The sequence below is a fragment of the Acanthisitta chloris genome, unplaced genomic scaffold, assembly GCF_000695815.1.
Source record: "Acanthisitta chloris isolate BGI_N310 unplaced genomic scaffold, ASM69581v1 Scaffold41161, whole genome shotgun sequence".
Classification (NCBI taxonomy): domain Eukaryota; kingdom Metazoa; phylum Chordata; class Aves; order Passeriformes; family Acanthisittidae; genus Acanthisitta; species Acanthisitta chloris.
The window spans coordinates 736-11,292 of record NW_008655055.1 but is presented as its reverse complement, the minus strand read 5'-3'; the positions used below and the strand labels follow the sequence as shown (position 1 = coordinate 11,292).

General features: G+C 38.8%; 1 protein-coding gene across 1 annotated transcript; it reads left to right on the top strand.

The window, feature by feature from the left end:
- Positions 1 to 250: 250 nt before the first annotated feature.
- LOC103810835 (son of sevenless homolog 1-like) lies at positions 251 to 10,113 on the top strand (the record flags this gene model as incomplete). The annotated part of the gene is made up of 4 exons (XM_009083757.1): positions 251 to 346; positions 6,995 to 7,120; positions 9,274 to 9,405; positions 9,949 to 10,113. Coding segments are annotated over exons 1-4 (519 nt in total), but the record flags the coding sequence as incomplete, so codon positions are not given.
- Positions 10,114 to 10,557: the final 444 nt, after the last annotated feature.

Here is a 10,557-nt window from a genome sequence, read left to right as displayed (position 1 = left end):
CAAATTGTGTATTTTCCTAGCTGACATAGGTGCAAATAGTTTTGGCTAGGGAATTTCACCTGATAAAGGCCACATAGAGGAACGAACCTGTCAGAGGTGGCAGGTAAAACCGTGAACATTGCCGCAGCATATTTGCTTTGACAATCATCTGTCACTGTTCACAAGACAGGAGTTGCAGCCAGTGGGTTTGGGACAATGACCCCATGTTTTGCTCAAAGACTCAGCATGTGGGACTAGTAAAGTTGAGAGGATGACGGCATATGCCAGTGAGGTCAAAGGGCAGAACCGTCCTGGAGGGGAACAGGTGCCATTTGACTTTGCTGAGTTGCCAGAGTTTGCTGTCACAGTAGGAGGCAGATTATCGGAAGCTCTTGTACATCCTTTCTTATTGGAGGAGAACCTTTCCTTCACTTCTCCCCTAAGCTGTTCACTTGCTGACACTCATTCTCAGGCAGGGACAGCAAGCTGCTTTCTGAACTCCCCCTGAAAGCAGGTAGATGTACAAGCAGGATTGTGATGATTTCCTGCATAGCTGGGAATTAGACTTAATAGTTTGGGAAGAGCTGCGTTGAGTTAATATATCCAGTGAGGAGACTGGCATTTAAGTTAACGTAGTGAGAGTGTATACACCAGGATGAAGTGTTTGCAGCTCTTGGGGGAAGCTGCCACACTTTGACTGACTCATTAAAATGCCATTGCCCTTTTGTAACTGTGAGTTGGTTTGTAATGCAGAGCTCAAACTGCAGCCTCAGAATTGCTTTCTTTAAAAATAGGTATTGTTGCATCATTGCAAATAGAGTTCTTTTTCCCAGTGAGTTATTTTGATTCTATTTTTTTTATCAAGCAGCAAACCCAAGAATATGTAGTAAGAATAAATCTCTTCCTACATCAAGCAATTCTTAAGACCTTGTATTTCATTAGGCATGAACCTTAACAATAGAGCTGTATTTGCATTGAACAGCTGCATTTGGAAAAAGCAGCTCTTGCACCACTGAAATCATAATGTAATCCCTTTTCTTCTGATTCTTCTTCAGATGCTGTCAAGATACACTCCAGTGCACTCAGTTAGGAAGAAAATGATGTCAACTGAGATGCTTCTCTGCCTGGTCACTGTTATTTTGAAGCTGCACGAGAGGAGTGTTGCAGAGGTCTTGCTGGTGAAAAGAGAGTAATCATGATGATGTGGTACAAGAAAAGGAAGAAAGAATAACAGCCCTTGACTGAAATTGTGGTTGGAAAGAGGGACAGAAGGTAATGTGCTGTGGCTGAAGATGAAGGATTCAAGACACATGAAACACCAAAGCTCTTCGATGCCTGGAGATGGAGAATACCCCTTGGAAAACAGGCTCAGAAGGGACGCCTGCAAAGTGATGCCTCTTCCAAGTGCTTCCTCTGCTAGTGAATTTATATGCTTTATTCTGGTCATAACCTTTTGGATAGTTTTTCTTCAACATCACTCCTTCATCTCACTTGTCTAACTTGTTTATGGAGTCAGAATTTCTCTGCATGTGTATGATGCGCTTCTTCCCTGCTACATTGTTTTTTACAGTAGAAAGCGTATGCCATCCTTGCTGACTGATATCTTAAGCAATTTGATGATGGAGAAAAACAAAAGAACTTTCTTGCTGTACGGATATTCTGCTGTTTGTGTACCTCAAGTTGATTTGAATCAGTTGAGCAATTAACAAGGGATAATGTTGGAATTTGTTGTGGTCAAATGATTGGACTGATGTGGCTTGACAAACTGAAGGCTATTTGCTTCCTCAGTTAAGGAAGCTGTTCCAGACTTTGTTCTTCCAGCTACTCCACATACCATCTAGTCAGTTGCCTGTACCTTTCATGGAGCAAAGGAGATGAGAAAAGCTGTTTCAGTGACTGCAGAGTTCTCAGAAAGCTGTGGCTGGCAAATATATTTATACCTGACTTTTAATTATTTAGTTCTTCAAATTGATGACAGACCAGTTGCCACTTGCTACTCAGAATGGCACTTCTTAGTCTTAGCATTGCTTCACAGAAGATGTAGAGCATTCTCAATTTCTGATCACTTTTGGGTCCTCTGTTCTTCTGACAGCTGTGGAGGAGAAAGTTAAAAACCTCTTATGGTTCAAGTCTTTACTGTATGATTTTTTTTTTATGTGCTTATTGGTACAGTATAATGCTGTTGCCTTGACACATTGACAGAAATCTTAGCAAAAATCCGAGTCTTGCATCCACAGTGAATTGTTGCTGAAGTGTGCATCCAAGACATTTGTATTTGATTTAATTTATTTGATTTTTAATTGATCAGTGTAACAAAACATGGCCAGGGTTACCACGTATCAGCAGAGATGTACAAGAGTAGAATAAATACTGTTTTTAAGGAGTGCTTGAACTCTTAAGAGCACTCATCCTTGCATAAAATACTGTGCATAAAATACTTCATCCTGGAGTGTTTTAGTGATAAGTGATTGCTTGTCTGTAGTATTTTGGACATTGAGGGAAGATAAACAAAAGATATGTTGAGTAAGAGTTACAACATTAATGAAGACTTTCAAAGGCACTGAATTGAAGAACATTCTTCCCTCTTTGCCAGAATAACTTGCTCTGTTGTCAAGTCATTTCTGCTATTAATCTGTTGAATAACTTGCAAAGGTTTAGAAAATTTTGGGTTTAGAAAACTACTTATCAGTAATGTTTTATTTTCTCTGATAATGCTTTGGAAGACAGCTTGGCTTTTCATCTCATTACAGCTTCTTTCATTTTACTACCAATATGATGTGGTAAATATGATGCTTTTTTTCCTTTAGACACTTTTACAAGCACTTCAACTACTTTTACAAGCACTTCAACTATCACCAAGGCAGACAGGCAGCATGGCACTACCTGTGCTCAGCAGTGAAGCACAGTTGTTCTTTAGCAGGCATTGGGTTTTGATTCGTACTGTGGCTTCTTGTCAGAATCCCAGTAGTTGGATAGTCTTGCCCAGTTAGGAAAAAATTATCTCTAACCTACAGTAGATGCTGCATTTTTATTTCAGTTTGTTACATAGCTTTAGTATGATTTCCTTTTGTTATGCCCTTTTCTGAAGCTCCTGGAGCTCCTGCTGCTCCTGAGGAGACTTAGAATTGCTGAATCAATCAGGTTGAAAAAGACTTCCAAGATCAAGTCTAACCTATGACTTAACACCACAATGTCAACTGGACCATGGCACTAAGTGCCATGTCCAGTCTCTCGTTAAACACTGCAGTTTGGTATTGTTCTCCCCGCAGCCTTTCACACACAGGATTCTTCTGGTGTGTTCTGTGTTCAGCAGAACAACTGAGAACTGTAAATCTGGTTGTGTTGATTGTTAATGATGGTTTAGGAACATTAAGTTGGTGTTTGTGTAACAGGTGAAGTTTCTTTAAGAAGTCTTTGGAGAGGTTTTTTTCAATCTAAATTGAAATTTTTCAGTTCACAAACAACCTAAGTTAGGCTTTTTCTCATGGCCCCTGAGGAAGAGGTAACTGTTGCTAAGGGTGTGTGATTTAGTATCAGTTGGATTGTTAAAATTCACTGTGTCTTCCTTTCATATCTGTTGATAACTGTTTCTAATGCAGAATGAGCTGCTGAGTGTCACTCTAGACTGGGGTTTGGATCATCTTGTGACCAGCCCAGGAGGAGTTGTGTTGGACCTGTTGGAGACCAAACCTCTGTGTAACCTGAAGCTGTTTGATCTGCAGTCCTTTAACTGAAACATATCTCAGGTTCCTACGGCTTCCCATGAGGCTTGTGGAAGTGTTTGTATTCTAATTTATTTTGTAGAGTTTGAAAGGAATGGTTTGAGAAAGCTTTATATGAAATAAGTTGCTAAGGGTTATAAAGTAAGATCAGCTATATTTTTGTTATTCTTTAAGCACATTCTTCTTTTTAGTTGGTTTCATGGACTTTTTCCACCAGTTTAGATTTATGTTTGCCTAATTCTTATGCTCTTGCCATTCCTGACAGAAATACTTTGCTATTGTTGATTTTAAGGGAAGAGGACAAAAAAGGAAGGAGAAAAAAAAAAAGCCAAGTGGCCATATCATAATAATTGCTCATTAGAATTTGTTGGGGTAGTTTGAGGAATTGAAGCTTTTTTTGAAAGTTCTTATCTTTTAGTAATTTCCCTTATCATGAGAGAGACATTTTGTTGTGTGTGTAGGAGGGAAGGGATGGTTTCTGTCATTAAGGGAGAGGTTAAATATTTAGTTAAGAATCTTATCTAAACATCACAACACTTAAGAAGCTGTTAGTCTGTTTTTATCCTGCGTGTTCCTAACATAGGACTAAAGGCTTTGGTGGGATTCCAGCCATACTCCCCCAATTCAAGGGTGATGAGGCATGGTTGCTTGGGTTTTTTAATTTAAAATCTGAGATGACTTTGTGAGAAAGATGGAAAACTCCTGGTAATTTGATCTTCTCTTTTTTTTTCCCCCCCAACTAGTCACATGATGGTGTATGCAAACAGATGTTCCCATTTCTTGTCTTCTCTTACCAAATCTTGCATCTTATCCAGTCTTGCATCATGTCTTAGGTAGTGGACTTCTTGGGACTTGCACTGAGTACCCTCAAATACCACTGTTTCATTCTCAGTGTGAGCCTTCGGGCACTGCAGTAGTGCAGATACTGAAATTACACGTCTGTGATAATTGTGCACCAAACTATCCTGTAATTTTCCTTGTTAGTCTTGTTGTTTTCTTGTGTTTGCTTGTAAGACTTTGAACTCTAAATGATACTATGTGTCACCTAGCAATGAAGTTTATTTACTATCTTCCTAGTATAGATAAGCTATGCTGGCAAGTCAGTGGCAACTGATGATGTTTTCTTTTGCTGAGGTGGATGTTCTATTAAAGTAGAGCTCAATAGTGCCAGAAGACAGTGGCCTTTGAGAAGAATGATGTAACTGCCCCTCAAACATAAATGCTTAGGGAAAATGTTTGAAACTTTTACCTCCCAAACTAGGGGTAGGTTACCATTGTTGACTCTGTTTTGGCTGGCTGTGGATAATGTTTCAGGTTATGACCTGATCTGGTGTTTTTGTTTGTTTGTTCTTGTTCCTACAGTCTATGTTACAGACTGAGGGAGTTGTGATTAGGCTATTTAAGTCTACAATCTGTTTTCTAAGTAAAGGTGAAAACAGAGCTGCTCTTAATCACTCCAGCTTATCATGCTCTGTATTTTTACTGTTGAATTGACTTGGTAATTTAAAATTCTTTTGAAATACAAAGTGCTAGAGTATAATGTAGGGAGACTATAATACAAATTTGTTCGGCTCTGCTTTTAAAAAAAACATTATTGGCAGAATCTTCCAAATGGCTCAGATCAGCTCTGCTCTTTAATAGAATGCTTTTTCAAGTCTGTAATTTCTGGTGTTAAGGTGGTCCAAGGTGGTATGGTATTTCAGATGTCAGTGTTTGAATTGTAAATAATGTTTGGGACTGCTGGGCCTGCTGTTATTCATGTACCTCCACAAACACACTCTGTAGCTGTGCATGGTGAAGTTCTTAGGAAAAGTGGAACTGTTGGCATAATCAAAATAGCTCTGTTAGCTGGTCAAATGGAGAGAAGTTCTTCTGTTCTATTTTTGCCAGAGTGCTTCTAAGTTAAAAAAGCAGTAACTTCTGGGGATGTTTTTTAAGACCTGCTGAATAAGGGTATGTAGTCTGCAAGAAGCCAAACGCGTGATCTAGTGCATCTGAATCTCAACAGCAGTTAAGTGAGCACAAGGACTATGCCCAGACATTAAGTTTTCAGACTAATGAGTGCCTTAGCAGGCAAGTGGATTTCTGTTTGAGGCTGTTGTGTGTTTGAACTTCATAACATTTAGTTCTTGTTATAACTGCAAACGGGAATTAAAACTCAGGTGTGAAATTAAGTAATTATGGCACCATTATCTGAATATAGACATGGGTTTAACATTTAGATGAGACAGATTGTTGGGTTTTGGTTCAGGGTGGTTAGGCTCCTGTGTTAGTGATTGAGAGAACTGGATGCATTTTGAGTTGTGTGCAGTGGAACAGTAAAATGATGAAATTGGGGCTTGAAACGTGCATTGCGAAAGTTAGCAGTTTGCTTGCTCTGGCATAATATTTGACATTGGTGTAGCACTGAGATTAAACTGCCTGTCTGTTTAAGCTCTGAAGCACACTTTTGTGTACCTGAAATTTAAGCCGCGAAAACTGCTATTCTGTGAACTACATAAGTGCAAAGGAAAAGTATACTGGAGGCTTTTTTTTAGAAGTTAAATGACTGTCTGGGGGGAAAAAAAAGGGAGGAGCAAGGAGGGTTGTGCCTTGTTCGATTTACACCAGTGAGAATTTAGAGATAGGCTTACTTGTACGCCATAAGTATGGGGACCAAGTTTTCAAAACCTCTGAACGGTCGCTTAATGCCAGGACAACACTGAGGCCTTTTTTGAAATGTTTTTTATTCTAGAGGCTGACATCTTCTAAAAAAATAACATGAAACAAACTTCTAAACCAGTCTTAATGCGTGCTGGCTGAGAATTGATTACATGATTTGAGGATTAAATGCTGCTGAAGTCGTTGCTGTTTCTACAGCACGGTCTGGAAAATGTTCTGTATTTTGTTATTATAGATTGAGTGATGAACAGTGAGATGTAAAAGGGAGAAAATCCCACCTCCAAAATATCTTGTGAAAACTGGGATTGAAGAGCTAGTGGAGAGAGACAAGTATGTGCGAGGGCTTTAAAAGTTTACCGAATTGCACTGCTAAGAACTGTTATTCTTTAGCTGCTGTCTTAACATTAAACATCACTTAGAGTGATTTGAGTACATACAGCATTTGAGATTTATGTTTCTATCAGGTGTAGGTGAGTGTTTTGCTCATGTTTGTCTGGTGGGCCTTAATAGAGCTACATTTTGGGTTGGACTTCTCTGAGTGTTTTGGCGGTTTTTGTCATCTGTTTTTGCAAGTAAAGCATGTGTTTGGGGAAGAGCGAAACTCAAAGCATGAATTCTTCTGTTTTCTATAGGTTCAGGTGCAAGTACATCCTAAACTTTCCTCTACTGAAGATGCGCTGCAGTATGTGGAGGAGTTAATTCTTCAGTTGTTAAATATGTTGTGTCAAGCTCAACCAAGAAGTTTTCTGGATGTAGAGGTATAGAGATTCTGTAGTAATTTGAACTGTTACATGAAAGTTATTACATTAATCATTTCACAATGCAAAAAAGCAGTAAGTTGGTACCTGTATGTAGCAGAACCTTCTGCATTAAGCCTGCTGAGTTCCCTAACAGCTCATTTTCCTATGAATTGAATTTGTAGTTCAATGCACAGTAAAACTTATCTCTGAGCTGTATTGTTTTTTAATAGATGGTGAGTACAAATTGTGTACATAAAGCTGACTGGTTCCTTTCAAAAGACCATTTTTCCCCTCATACTGTAGGCAAACTACAGCTGCTTAGTCTGAGGCTCTGCTGCTTTCTCAGCATGGTAATCTAGGCTGATATACCCTCTGCTGTCCCAGAAATTTGAATAAAAATAGTTCAGTCACTTTTTCAGAATGAGTTCGGGAGCACTTATTTCTTCTATATAGAAACCTCTTGAAATTGCCATTTCAAAGATGTACAAGCTCTTGCTCAGAAAAGCAGCTTGATGTTTAATAAGAGAGCTTGATCTGAGAAGCGTTTCTCCATTTGTGGAACATATTAGTTAAGCTTTAACAGTTAAGCTCCTAAGACCATGAATATCTTGGTAGCACTTTGTGCTTAACCATGATTTGAAGACTTTAGTGCCAAGCTACGGACTCTATGTGCAGTGTGCCTGTTAGTTTACAGTACTTGGGGCCAGAGCCTGTGCCAAAGTGACTTCCTCATGTTCTGAAGAAAGTGGACTAATGGCAAAAAGAACCCCACAAACAAAACACCCTTAAAAATGTAGCTGTCTTTGAGCTCGAGATTCATGAATTTCATCCTTCCTCTTCTCTTTTGAACGCTGACACCTCTAATGGTGTTTCACTGTCGCCTTTGATGGCTGACCTGTTTTGCAACATCATTCTGGTCTGGCAGCAAAAAAGAGACAAGAGGTGTGTGGAAAATTGTTTAATGCTGTTTTAGACACCACTAACAAAAAACTTGACACACAGTGTTGTATTATGAGTCTTACAGCTGTGAAGACAGGAGAAATGGAAGAATTAGAGGTGATCAAGGAACCACAGTTTACCCCCTTTATGCATAATGATTCTGTCTTTAATTATATGGTCAACACATTCAATTTTTCCCCTGGGACACCTTCATTGTTCAGCTGGCAGGCTGTACTATGTTAGGGGTGTGAATTGGTATTAGATAGGGACCTCTGCTTTCCTGTGGCCAAAGTGTTATGTGGGGAGAAAAAGCTCGTACTTTGGAAAGTTGTGTCACCTTTATAGAATTGTATCCTGTCCTGGTTTTTTGTCAGGAAGTTTTTGTCTGTGTACTTTGTCCTGTACCAGCTATTTGTAAGTGGTCATTAACTTCATCTTCCTCATTTCATGGTTGCTCAAACAAGAGCCATATTTATGTAAGTGAGCGCTTGCAACTGAAACAGTCCATGGGAACGGTGATCTGAAAAAATAAAAGGTGAAGTTTATATGAGAATATAAATTTTTGGCATACCGTGAATACCAGGGCTGCCAAAACCGGTGAAGCTTTAGAACCACAAGAGATCTGTGTGTGAGTTCGAGCAGGAGAGTTGTTCAGTGCATGGGAGAGCATAGGTGTCTTCAGGCACTCTGACTGCTGGGGCGTAAATGAAACCTGTGGACTAAAACTGTTTTAGAATACGCAGGTGCTGTTGGATATTTTGTTTTCATGATGTGTTCATTAACATCATCAGAGCAGTTGCATGTGCAGGACCATGTGCTGATCAGTAAAGGTAAAACAGAAAACTTACCATTTCATTCAGTGACCATCCTGTCCAGGAAATAAAGTGCTGGGAGGAAATGTAGTCGTGTTTAAATGCTGAATTACCAGGCATGTGCACAAGGGGAGCAAACTGTGCCTTCAACGGCAGCTTAATTATGGTATTTCTTGAATTTTGAGCACTAGATAATTCTCTGGTAATGATATTCTGATACAGCCTTGTGAATGTAGTGAGCAACATGTACCAGAATAATAAAATTTACACATGTTGTAAGATTTTAGAGTTGGAATGCTAACATTAGCAACTGTTCCTTTGTTAAGTAATGGAAAGTGTTTTGGTAATGTAGTAATACTGCTGAGCTTTCTGTATGACTGTACATTTACCCTTTACTCATGGTTGGTTTGTTTTTTTAAGGATCGTGTTCAAAAAAGTTTTCCCCATCCTATTGATAAGTGGGCAATAGCTGATGCTCAGTCTGCTATTGAGAAGAGGAAGCGAAGAAATCCGTTATCTCTTCCAGTAGAAAAAATCCATCCCTTGTTAAAGGTAAGCAGTCATGTAAACTTGCTTTTAGAATGCAGTTAGAAGCTGACACATTTGTTTCATGTGTTTTCTGTACACTGCCTGAAATGTAAACAAAAAAGATTAAGAATATCTGTGTTTGTTACATAGTCTTAAGTGTTCCAGTGATGTTAATGGAATATGGTTTTTTTGTTTACAATTAGTTGATTCTCTTTTGGACAAACAAAGCAAATAACTCATTTTCTATGAGTTTGTTTGTTCTTGTTTCATTTTGCATGACTAAGAAAACACTCAAACTTGTGAAAATAGCCCTAAATATTTAAGTAAGGTTTTGGGGACAGTATTTGGCTGTTGGCATTTCCGCAATTAATACATAGAGCAGCGTCTACAATGGCACTGTTTCTTCCCTAGGCCTACAGACTACTGTATTTCTATTCCTAAAGTAGACTGTGGGCATGTGGCAAATCTTTATTGAGTAGGGTCTTAACTTTCTGATTTTAGTTGTAACCTTTGGTGACTTATTTCACTGTTACTCAGTTGAAATGCCTTTATTTTTTCCCCTTTCAGGAAGTTCTAGGCTACAAAATTGACCACCAAGTGTCTGTTTACATAGTGGCAGTATTAGAATACATTTCTGCAGACATCTTAAAATTGGTTGGGAATTACGTGCGGAATATAAGACATTATGAGATTACAAAACAAGATATTAAAGTAGCAATGTGTGCTGATAAGGTAAGCCTAACTCTTGTTTGTCATGTTAACAGGAAGCTGTAGTTAAATTCTGAGACAATGTCTATTCCTCAGTGAGTACATGGAATGTCGTACCTCTGAAAGAAGAATTTATTGCCATAAAATATGATTCCAATAATAGAGCAAAGCTACCAAAAAACTAGCTGAATTTAGCTCTTGCCTGTGCTTATTAATAGTTAAGTCTCTTCTTCTTGATAACACTTGCCTGATCTCAGCAGTGTGTGAATGCTTTAAAAATTAGTGCAAAGCCACACTAACCTAAGACTGTATTGCATGTAGAAAGCAGTGGTCAGCATTTTAAAATTAAAACCTCCTTAGTATCTCAGCCTAATCCTCCTTAGTGGTCTGTTTCTATCTGCAGATAGTCTTGTAGCTTCAGAAGATTCCTTAGCTTCTGACAGGAGTCAGTGATAGAGCCAGGCCTCC